Source organism: Panthera onca, chromosome C1, assembly GCF_046562875.1.
Source record: "Panthera onca isolate mPanOnc1 chromosome C1, mPanOnc1 haplotype 2, whole genome shotgun sequence".
NCBI classification, from domain to species: domain Eukaryota; kingdom Metazoa; phylum Chordata; class Mammalia; order Carnivora; family Felidae; genus Panthera; species Panthera onca.
In genome coordinates, this window is record NC_138346.1 from 13,847,890 (window position 1) to 13,860,732 (window position 12,843).

Sequence of the window (12,843 nt, forward strand, 5' to 3'; positions counted from 1 at the left end):
CTGATTCTCATAAGTGGCTTAAAATCAACATGTATAACTATTTAAAAAATCAAACACTTCCGTGATAGAAAAAAAAAGCACCACCCCCCCCCTTCCTCCCACTGGGGGTTAGGGGAACCAGTAAAGGGATCTATAAACAGGATGCAGACTTCTTAAGCAAAACTTCCATAGCAAAGTTTTTATTTTGATATACACAAAAGAATAATATAAAGCCAGATGCTTAGAACACTAATTAAAGCTAAGCTCTTGGTTTGGTCTCTCAACAAAAAGATGAAAACAAAAAGAATCGAGAATGGTACAGTGGCCCAACAGAGGGTAAGGGTCTAGGGACCACTTGAGTTGAATGGCCAAGAGAGATACCAACAAAGTACTGAGGTATAGCAAGTTACTCTGCCAACAAAGCCCTCTGCAATTTCTGGAAATCAATCTGGTGCAGGAGTAGAATAATGATGAAATAAGAAGGCATGAATTGGAGAATCCAAGCATCGCTTTGGTCAAGACATAAAACACTCAGGGATTTGAGAGTTATGGAAACATTAAAAGAATAGAAGCAAATATCTATATCTACATCTACTGTTATATATGAATACACACACACACATACACACACACTGATTGTGTTCTGTTCTCATCCAGACAATATTAGGTTATTAGGGCAAGGAAAAGTTTAGATCTTAAGCAGCGGTTCTAGACTAGAAATTGTGGAGTTCTCTAGGTAAAAAAAAATAATGAAACAGAACCCAGGACTGAATAGGAAATACAAATCAGACTTAACACAGACAATAAATGTTGTAGAAATCTCTAGGCTTTCATAGGAAATCTACCCTAAAAATCAGCAGAACAAATGGTTGAGATCAGAGCAGACGCCAGTTTCACATGGGCAGAGAATGTTCTGCAGACAGCCGGGTCTACAGGATGTCCACGGGACACAAACACACACACATACACACACCCTCAGTCGTTAACTTGCTAATACCCACGGAGACTGTCTCAGAAGGGAATAGGGCATATAATATTTCCCATATTTATTTGACCATGGAGAAATTCTGTCCGTTTTCCCCCATGTATCTGGAAACATATCTTTGAGAAATGCTGATATAAATCTGATAGAAGGAGATCATCAGAAACTAGGGGCACAATACAGCTCAAGTAAAACAGAATCTATTAGGTGAACCTTGACATGCACTTCATTAAAGCAGACAGTGATGAAGAGAAAGAATATTAAAGCTCCCAAAGTATCAAATAAATTGTGTCTTTCTTTTCATGGATAAAGCTTTTACCATTAGAATCCAAAATGTCTACCTGTGTTCTGAGTGTAAACCTCTTGCAATGCTGGGCCACAACCCCAAATGTGGTTTCCATGTAGCAAATTACAAGTATACACAAGGTTAATTCCAAAGTTTGTCGTAAATAATACTGCTCATAAAGTTCAGAGAAACACCATTTTCCAGCCCTTAAATTTCTTGTCTCAACCCCTTACCTAATTACTGGATTATTTTTCTCTCTGGTCCAAGAAGTAAATGTAAACTGGCTTAAAGCTACTGCTTTAGATGTCCGCGGAAACTGCTTCTCACTTCATTTGGGTGGAGCTAATTACCCTCTGTTTACAAAGGGCTAAATTCTTCACATAGAAAATTCTTCTCCCACTGATTTATGCTGTTACTCTGGATCACATACAAAATGTATTCAGAGAAGGGTCTTGTCCCGCTGCCTGAAACATTGGACTGGATTTATTATTCAACAACATTTATCACTTTCTAAGTTGTGATACCAAATGGATGTAACACAGTCCTTGCCTTCAAGGAACACCAGGGGCATCTGGGTGGCTCACTCCGTTAGCGTTAAGTGTCTGATCTTGATTTCAGCTCCGGTCATGATCTCACCATTCATGGGATCGAGCCCTGCATCAGGCTCTGCGCTGACACTGTGCAGCCTGCTCGAGGTTCTCTTTCTTCCTCTCTGCCCCTCACCAGCTCACACACACACACACACACACACACTTTCTGTCTCTCTTTCTCAAAATAAACAAATAAATGAAAAAAAAAAAAAAAAAAAAAACAAAACTAAAACAATTAAAAAAAAAAAAAAAGCTCACCACCAGGCCAAAATTTAAGAGACCACTGGTCAGAATTTTGCAACACAATCTAATAAGTAACTCAGGAGTACTACTGTAAAATAGAAAAACAAAGTCAGGTTCACCTGTTAGGAAAAAAAAAAAAAATAGCTAAAGGCAGACAAGAGACTGGATTGATTTGCTTGAGGGGGATGAATAAGACTGAAGGGAAGTTGGACACATAGAAGACTATTTTAATAGGCCAGCTGGGTTAAAGACCTACACGAACATACGGCAGCATGATTATGGTGACAGTAAAGGGCTATGAAAGATGTGACATTGGCAGAAGTTGGTGACTGAAAAGAGAGCAAGGGAGAGGAATATGTTGGGGACTACTCCCACATATCTGGCTTGGGCTCATAGCTAGATAGTTTTGCCCGTAATTTAAATAAGACGGCCAGAAGCAAGCAAAGATTGCTCAAGCAGGGATGGATGAAACAAGGAAGAGGATGCCACTGACCAACATGTATATCGAGACGAGAGATGCCCAAGAAGGAGTGAGGTAGGTAGGTGTCCACACAGGAGGAAGGGATGGGCAGCTGCTCTGAATTTGAAAGGTGAGGCTTTAAGCCTGGAAGAGGTTACCCAGAAATGCCACAGGGACCTGGCTGGAGCTGGGACGTGAGTCCTTGGGCCACATTCCTGCTTAAGGGGCTGGTAAAGCAGGTCCTGCTTCGGCAGTGGAAATGGAGTGGAAAGAGAGATGCAGAAAACAAGAAGAAACTGATTTCTCAGAATTAAAGAAGAGTCCTTAGCAAGTACAAATCCATGGCATGAAATGCCAAAACGGTATCACATAAGGAAGAGTCTGCTGGATTTGGGTATTCAGACTCATTGGTAGTTCGTTAACAGGATAGTTTCAGAGACTGAGGACAACCTGATTACAGCAGGTTAAACCCTGAAAACGTGTGTTATCTTATCAGACAAGGTGTTAGTACATTGTTGTCTCTTTACTACAAGGCATTTTGAGAGTAAACCCAATTAAAGGATGGCAACCCTTCAAAGTACTCCATGCTGCTGAAGTGAAAAATAGTTCAGCGGGCTGTTACATTGTATACTAAAATATTGCTGAATTTGTTAAGGACACTTTTGTAAACATAAGAAACAATATGATCAAATGAGCATAATATTGAAAGAGAAGTTTCTTCCTCTTCCTCTTCTTCTCCACCATTTGGGTCCAGAAAGATAGCATTCAGCTAATTCAAGAGAAAATTATAAATCTTGAAGGTAAAAGCCGCATCATGTTGCGAAGTAAAGAACATGTTAGACAATTTGGATCCCGGACATAGCAAAGAAAATTATGGGGAGAGGAGGCTTGGCTATGACTTAAAATGTATTTCATGCTGCCCATTTTTATTAACTAAAAGAAACATATCTAACTAGAATGAAATGTATCCTGTCTCCCGAAAATGGGGAATTCCACTTCTCTTTTATGGTTAAAATAACTTCATGTGCTTCGTGTTTAATTTTGAACTACATATTATGTGCACGGATAAAGAAACCATTCTTTTAGTCAAAACGCCTTTGTACTTTGCACAAATTGTGTGACTCTCATATGTGGAATAATGTGCCCTCAAACTTACCCAGAAGTAAGAATAAGTGTTTTTAATAAATGATTTGGGGCTTTGGTTTTTGTTTTTTTTTTTTTTTTTGCATGTATAAATTAAGTAAAAATGAATGCTATTTTCTGATTCTGAATCGTTGGGCAGCAGATGAATGATTCTCATGCATGCATTAACTTTATACCAGAGCACAAAAGTAAGCAAGATTTCCCTCACTTTAGAACCAACTCCTATGTTATAACATCAGAGCCACATGCACAATTTAAATTACTGAAAGCTATTGGGGAAAAAAACTAAAAAAAAAAAAATCTCTCCAGGGTGCCTGGCTGGTTCAGTCGAAAGAGCATGTGATTCGACCTCGGGATCGTGAGTTTGAGCCCCACACTGAGTGTAGAGAGTACTTAAATAAGTAAAACCTAGAAAAAAATTTTTAAATAAAAATAAATAAATGAATCTCTCTAGATTAGAAAAAAGCCATTATCCTTTCTGAATAAAATAAGTGTGATTAGAAAAAATTTTGTTTCCGTTTTGAAGACTAAGGCTCTTAATTCACTAATAAGGCTTTGTTGGAGGCTAAGGGACTCCAATGTTGTGTGTACTTTTTAAAAGTAAGCTTGTAAGTTAAGCTATATTTATTTTGCGACTTCAACTAATGGAAAAATCACATCAAAATTTGTTATTGTCCTCTATTGTAACTAATCTTACTTATGTGTGGTAATTTTGTTTCTATCATGGCCAGAACAAGAATGGATCACCCATTTTATTTTATTTTATTTTTTAATTTTTTAATGTTTATTTATTTTTGAGAGAGAAAGAGAGGCACAGTGCCAGCAGAGGGGTGGAGAGAGAGGGAGACACAGAATCTGAAGCAGGCTCCAGGCTCCGAGCTGTCAGCACAGAGCCCGACATGGGGCTCCAACTCACAGACCGTGAGATCATGACCTGAGCCGAAGTCGGACGCTCAACCGACTGAGCCACCCAGGCGCCCCTCACCCATTTTATTTTTACACTAAATGTATAACACTAAAGATAATAAACATACAAAAACCAATGGGGGGGGGCGGTGTCTGGATGGCTCAGTCGGTCAGGCATCCAATTCTTGGTTTCGGTTCAGGTCATGATCTCACGCTTCCTAGGTTGGAGCCCTGCCTTAGGCTCTGCACTGGCAGGGCAGAGCCTGCTTGGGATTCTCTGTCTCCTAGCTCTCTGCCTTCCCTCACTCACATTGTCTGTCTCTCTCAAAATAAGTAAATAAACATAAAAAAAAAAAAAAAAGGTAATGGGGCGCCTGGGTGGCTCAGTCGGTTGAGCGTCGGACTTCAGCTCAGGTCATGATGTCACACTCGGTGAGTTCGACAGAATCGGGCTCTGTGCTGACAGCTCAGAGCCTGGAGCCTGCTTCAGATTCTGTGTCTCCCCCTCTCTCTGCCTCGCCCCTGCTCATGCTCTGTCTCTTTCTGTCTCAAATATAAATAAAAACATTAAAAAATTTTTTAGATAAAAAAAAACAAGGTAAATTCAAATGCATTTAGTTTTTAGTGCCATTAGGATAAAATCTAATAGAAAACACTGAATAAACAAAATAGTTTTGAGTTTCACATTAACGACCTTGAAGAAATTTATTGTCTAGCCACCAAAATCCCTAGAATAATGGTCTTGCTTCCAAATATGCAAAACTGTTCCCGTTCTAAATTGGCTTCCTCTTCTGCATAATAAAAATCATCCTATAATGTCTGGTGGTAAGTGGATGAAAACACAAAAGGAGGAGCCCAAAACCCTGGCATATAAAAAACGTTTAGAAAGAGCCCATTTGAAGTTTGAACCTAAAAATTTCAATGGCATTGAATTACAACCCAGATTTTATGCCTTACATGGAAAGAATGATTCAATCATAATATAACCAAGGTTTTCAGTACCATCCATTTTTCATGTCTTGACAAATTACTTCTGAGATCCAGCTGGGAAATTCGAATGTATGGTCCTGGGTCAGGCACAGGTGTGATTTACGAAAGTCTAATTTTACAGTTTGCTCAACTACCTTAATACAGCACAGCTTAAAAAAAAAATAAATAAATAAGCCAAATATTTTGATTCACTTTCAGTTTGGATTACTTGAGGCTGCTCTATCATTCAACGTAATAAAATAGTTGAAAAATGATTCTCATTTATGGTTGGCATTTCATAGGGCATTCTGTTTTACATGGTACATGCACATTTATAGACATGGTGACACTGTCTTATATGAAGCAATAGTTTGAAAGCTCAGACCCAAACTCCATTAAATTAGATGGTACCGTGATTTCTGAAACTGAGTAATATCTGTATTTACGTCGCTTATTTCGTCCAAACATTTGTTTCCTTTAGCAAGAGTATAGTAACACGTTGTAAAAACTCACTGCGTTCACCTTATTTTGATACTACAAAAAATAATTATTTCATTGGAAAGGAATACATAAATGTAATCCAATTAAACAAAAAAAAAACATTTTCAGTGGCTTTTCCCTTTTGCTCTAAAATGTCAACACGGTGAGTGAACCTGTGTCCTGCAGGGATCGCCTCATGTTCTACCTGCCAGCCTGGCTACTAACATCTTCTTTCACACTGTAGTGTCTCGGTGTGGATGGTAAGTTATCCAGCCATCTTTTCAATACATAATTTGTCTAAATTCACTTAATTTCATGATGCTGCATTTTCAACATTCATCCGATAGGCATAATTACTTCTAAACTTAATAAAGTCTGGCATGAATGTGAAATTACCACCATCGTGTTACAAACACAGAATTCACCCCAGTGGTGACTAAGGGCCACAATGAACACCTTTTGTGGTTGCATATGTCTTTTTGGCAAGAAACTAGTCCTGGAATTAAATAAACCTCTATGCCCACAAAAAAAAAAAAAAAAAAAAAAAAAAGAATTTTCATCTGAAAAGCCATTTATTATCTGCTTATTACTCTGTAGCCAGAATCTAATAATCAGCCCTTTTAAGAGAAGGACAGATTACATTGCCAAAGCCAAATTGCTCTTTGAGGTAAATAACATAATTTGAATTGATTCTGATGATTCTCTAAAGAGAAAGGGGCAAAGGAAAAAGATGAAATATTTTCTTTATATTATTTTAGGGTGCCTTGTACAGTTGCTTAACCTTTTCTAAAGTATTTAGATTCCTAGAACTTTCATAGGGTCATGTTTAGTTATTTCCAAAAGAAAAAGGATATAGGAAATACATTCATTCACATAAATATTGAATGCCCACTGTAAATGGGGTTTACATGCTGCAGTTGATATATGCCCTTTCAGCTAGAGAGTAATGCCAATTTTCAGAGCCCACTGTGTGAAGTCAGGACCCACCCAATGCCTCCAGTCCATAGGCAGACAATACAAGGACCACATTGTCACTCCAGTAGAATGGTGGATTTGAGGGCCCCGACAGAGCTTCTGAGTTAGCGGATCTCATGTGGGACCCAGGAATCTGCATTTTAATTAACAATCCCTAGTAACTAACGGACACGATGCCCTTTAGGAAGCACTGTCCTAATGGTCTAAGAGCCTTGGAGCGTGTTGACCTTGCTCAGCTTTTTTTGTGTCTAAACAACAGCAGAGATAGCAAACATAAAAGCTGAACGAGCAGAGATAGTAAATTAATAAAATGTGAATTGGGGCATTGCTGTTTGGAAAAATTAGCCAACTCGGCAGATTTTTGCTGGATTTCACGGTCTTCACCTTTGAAGTAGCTGGTGGCAGCTTCCACTGTAAAGAGGATAGGAGTCAGTATTTTGAAAGCAGTGTTGTGGGCTAGGTAGTTAGTAAGGAGAAAATGGAACCAGTGCCTTACTGTGACAAGCACGGATGGGACCTGTGACTTTGAGTTTGCAACAGGTCATTTCAGCTTGGTGTTCAGACAAAGAGGAGTTGTAGTCATAATTAAAATAGTTCTTAATGAGAGGGACTCTGTGGGCTGGAACAAAGAATAGAGAATAATTTTCTATGCGTAACATTTCCCAAATGCCATTACTCTGTAGGAGAAACATTTATGTGTTTGTAAAATGCACTAGCTTTCTTAGAGTCCAAGAAATCACAGATCTAGCTGGATTTTTAAGGGTCAACTACTCCACCCCAATCCTCAGCTACCCACCTCCACCAGATATGTGAAACATAGTAAATAAATTCAGAAGGAATTGGATTAAAGCAAACCTCTCTGATAGAGCTAAAAATCTCTCCAAAACACTGTGCTTTCATAAATCAAGAAAAACTAGTTGTTGTTATCAACTATTGTGAATGTAAATTATACATTGAATAAAACATGTTGGGAAAACTTACTTTTTTAATGTTTATTAATTTTTGAGAGAGAGAGAGAGAGTGTTTGTGTGTATTCCTCCCGTCCCCTCCCCCCCACCACCCCTGAGCAGGAAAGGGACAGAGAGAAAGGGGACAGAAGATCTGGAGGGGCTCGGGGCTGACAGCAACGAGCCTAATGCGGGCTCATGACCTGATCCGAAGTTGGATGCTCAACCAGTTGAGCCACCCAGGTGCCCCCAAAACCGATTCTTTTTAAAGCAAGTGTTTATTAAGTACTCACCCTTTGTTAGGTGTTTTATAGGAAGTACCTTATTAGATCCTTTTGAAGTTAGTAGTATTTAGACAGATAGAGACATTTAGAGTTAATTAAGTTACTTCACTGAAATCCCACAGCTAACACCAAAATTCAAAACCAGGTCTGTCTGACTCCCAGACACCATACAGACATTTGGAATGATGGTCCAGATGTGCTTAAAAGAAAAAAAAAAAAAAAAAAGTCTACAATCATCAAACAACTCATAAATTAGCTGAAGGGACTTTTAGAGTTAGACAAATCCAGTTTGAAGTCGTACTTCTATCATGGCAAAGATCTGAGCCTCTCCTTGCCATTGTGATTTATAAAAACAGAACAATAAAATCTCATCGAGTGCTTGTTAAAATCATATGTAAAGCACCTTGCAGTGCGGTATCTGACAGGCACTTGCCACTCCAAAGCAAAAAAGAGGTAGTTCTTTGCTAGACTATACTAATATGAGAAGGCATTACACTCATTCTGTGAAATTCAGGATATACATACCTCAGATTCGGTAAAAGCCTTTGGCATATTTTGAGTATCATGTGAAATATGCATGAAGTATACGTGCTTATCATGTCTAAACAAAGATACTATCCCTAGCAAGAAAGGGTAGTGAGTCAATCAGTGCATCTTTGTGCCATTTAAACTTCCAGAGTAGGGGGAGTAGACATAGATATTATGGGACAGAAACTTCTAATCCAGTCTCATATCCTGGTTATTCACTAACTAAATCTGAGATCCTAATCAGTGAAATGGTTTGACCAAAAATCATGTGGGAAATCAGTAATAATGGGTTTGTTCCAGAACAAGAATAAAACACTGTAGCTCCTGGTTCGGTGCTGTTCCCTCTATTTGCCTTTTTCTTGTAACAAATATGTATTGGTTTGGCGATTTTTTTGCCGAGAATCTTTAAAATACTTTGAGTATTCTGTCCGAAGAAAATAATCCAAACTGGGTCAGACTAGGGAGAGAAATACTCTGAACACATTCATGGTTTTTTTAACTTCTCATTTTTCATAAAAGACTTATTTTTATTAAAATACTCATTTTGGGGGGCACCTGGGTGCTCAGTTAGTTAAGCGTCTGACTCTTGATTTCGGTTCAGGTCATGATCTTGCAGTTCATAAGATCCAGCCCTGCATCAGGCTCTGTGGTGACAGTGTGGAGCCTGCTTGGGACTCTCTGTCTCTCTCTCTCTCTCTCTCTCTCTCAAATATAAATAAATAAATATTTTTTTTTTAAAAAGTGAAGATGGAACTTTTCATCCAAGGAGCACAGTAGGGCTTGGTTCTCTTCTTATTTCCAGAAACATGGCATTTGCAGAATTGGCTCGGGAATTTCATTTTAGGAAAATATTCATTTTCATTGCCGTTTAGTTAAATATTCAGTGTGGTCCCCGTTCCTCTTCTCCATCCACAGCCCACCCCGCTCTCCTGAATTCCCTTTGCCTTTATCCATGTTCATTTGGTTGCTGGTTTTCTCCATTACTGGTTTTCTCCAGCTGGTTTTCTCTAGTTGCTGGTTTTCTCCGCTATTCTCTGCCAACATCCTCCTCCTCCCATCTTGGTCCCAGGCTCACGTGCTTTTCAGCCTCAGTCCCCAGCTTGTGTGTGGGTGCTGTCCTGAACGAATAGAGTCATGGTGCCAAGAAAGTTCAAGGTTAGAGAAATCCAGAGCAGCCGAGGGTACCCAACCACTCTCCCTTCTCCCTGCCTTTCCCTGCACTTTTTTTTTTTTTAATTTTAATGTCAATTTTTTATTTTTGAGAGGTGGGGAGAGGCAGAGACAGGGGAAGACAGAGAATCCGAAGCAGGCTCCAGGCTCTGAGCTGTTAGCACAGAGCCCAACATGGGTCTTAAACCCATGAACCTTGAGCCAACATCAGACGCTTAACCGACTGAGCCACGCAGGGGCCCCCTGCATCTTGAGCCAGGTGCCCGCACCCAGAGCTCCCCACCAACCTTTCTGGAGTGCCCTTGGGCCATTCCCTCCCACGTTCTGTTCACTTTCTCTTCTGCAAAGACAGTGGCAGCGTTTCCTTTGCTTCTGGCGCTTCCACACCCCAAGTGACCCTTCTCCCACTGCTTTCCTTGCCTGTCCCCTTCCCGGTTCCAGACAGCCACAGGTCGTTATTTCTCACCTTGTGGGAAGCTCATTGATCCTCATTTTCTTCACCGTAGAGGACGAGATCTTATAATCCTCATGTCAGATGCTTTATCCCCAGGTTCCTGTAATTTTAGGATCAAAAGGAATCTGAGGGGTGCCTGGGTGGCTCAGTCAGTTAAGCGACCGACTTCGGCTCAGGTCATGATCTTGTGGTTCCTGAGTTCAAGCCCTGCATCAGGCTCTCTGCTGTTAGCACCACGGAACCCCTTCAGACCCTCTGTCCCCCTCGTTCTCTGCCTGTCCCCTGCTTATTCTCTCTCTCTCTCTTTCTCTCTCTTAAAAATAGATAAATACTTAAGAAAGAAAGAAAGAAAGAAAGAAAGAAAGAAAGAAAGAAAGAAAGAAAGAAAGAAATCTTAAAAGCCACCTAGTGAAATCCCCATTACCACTCTGTGGTCTACCACTGCCAGGTCCATGGTTGGTGCTTGGGAAATATTTGCCATCAATCAGCATTGCAAAATCAGCCATTATGTACTACTGTAAGATAGTTATTTTATACTATTAACTTTGTTTTTCAAAAAGTCGCTTGTCATGTTTTATTCCTATCTATCTATAAAACTCAGTGAGTAATCATGGAGAAGGCTAACCCTTAGAAAGCATTGAGGTAAAACTGAAAAACTGATTTCAGATTGACAGTCCAGCTGACATAGAGGGGAAGAGATAAGTTACTGATGCAAGGACAAGAAGAAGTGGTCTAAAGTTACAATGAAAAGATTACATAGAAATAATGATATCTTCTACCAGTAAGAGCTGTTAAATAATGGAAGGTTGCTAAGGAAAACTAAAACGTGACTGTACTTGAAGTTAGTAATGAATATGGTATGATTCATGGGCTGATTAAATTAGACTTTCCTTGATGGCATAAAATAGAATAAATATGTTAAATGGTTCCTCCTCCAAGAGTCTGGGAAAGGTTAGATTTCCATTTCACTAGAAAATATGATATGATTATCATCACCCAGCCCCTTCCCTACCTTAAAATCGCTAATATAGCTCCCTGTTAACACTACCCCAGAGATGACATGAAGTGTATTCACTGTGCTTTTTGCCAGGACAGCTAATTTTTTTTTAATGATAATTTTTAATTGTCATTTTTTTCTTTTAGGCTTGTAAATTTTATAGCTCCCAATGGTATGTGGTAAACTACAAATATGAACAATATTCTGGAGACTTCCGACAGTTACCCCGGTAAGAACCTGTCATATATAAATGGGTTTTTCCATGTATAAAATATGTTCTCAGTTTAACTTCTACAGTTGTTCATGAATACGTGCACGTTAACTAGTGTCAAGGTCTATTTTACAAAATTTAAAAATAGGAGTCATGATACAGCATTTTGGTCAACAATGTACATTTTGTTGTATATGAACAGAGTTGATTGTAAGTTACAAATGTATTCTTATTTAATTTTCTAACAAAGTCTTTTTTTTTTTCAATATATATTTATTTTGGGGAGAGTACACGTTGGAGAAGGGCAGAGAGAGAGGGACAGAGAATCTGAAGCGGGCTCTGCCATGACAGCAGCAAGCCCGATGTGGGGCTTGAACTCACAAACTGCGATATCATGACCTGAGCCGAAGTCGGATGCTCAACAAACTGAACCACCCAGGTGTCCCTGAACAAATTCTTGAAGTGTTACTCTATCACTCTTTTGTGAGCTGTTATTTCAATAGAGCAGATACAACAGGACTGGAAAAGAACAGTGTGGACCAAAACATGTTTCTGAGGATATTCTGTATTTAGCATTCAGATTTGCCACTGGCTTCATGTATTTCCATGCTGGGATACCAAGAGTCATGAAAGTAGACAACCTCTGCAGAAATGTTACATGTCTAAGAACAGCAAAAAGGGAAAAATTAACAGCTTTTTTTTCTTCTGGACTAAGTAAAGTCTTTGGGAGAAGGTGTCTTTGTTCTGTACCTGTTCAAATGTCACCTTCACAGACAAGCTTGCCTGACCTACTACCTGAACTAAAGTAGTCATTTATTCAGTGTCTGTGTCCCCCACTAAAGCAAAAATCCCCAAAGGGCAGGGACTTTTCCTTGCAGAATCCCCTACAAGGGAGGAGAATGCCTGGCCTCTGGTAAGTGTGTAATAATGACTTATTGAATAAGTAAAGTAAGTGAATGGCAAATTTTGAAATACAGCATTCCTTTAAAAAAGAAAGAAAAGAAATATAATATTCATGGAAGGGATTGGAGTTGCTCGAATTCGAAGAACTGCAATGAATTGGAATCTCTTAACACATTGGTTCATCTAACTAAAACAATGCAAATAATCCAGAAAAACACAACAATCAAAAGCGAAGTTATTAACACTTCCCTCAAGTGAAGGCATCGAGAAGGTACTTGTTGTGTCTAACTTTTTAGTGGGCGTGTGGTTTATTTATTTTTTTTATGTTTATTTTTG

At 39.2% G+C, this 12,843-nt stretch overlaps 1 protein-coding gene across 11 annotated transcripts in view; it reads left to right on the forward strand.

The window, feature by feature from the left end:
• The window catches only part of DOCK10 (dedicator of cytokinesis 10), a 266,571-nt gene that overhangs the window by 133,474 nt on the left and 120,254 nt on the right, over positions 1-12,843 (forward strand). For all 11 annotated transcript variants that reach the window (XM_078450838.2, XM_078450840.2, XM_078450839.2 and 8 more), the window contains exon 4: positions 11,540-11,622. In XM_078450838.2, coding sequence (XP_078306964.1) covers positions 11,540-11,622 — 83 coding nt within the window. The remainder of the gene's footprint in view (positions 1-11,539; positions 11,623-12,843) is intronic.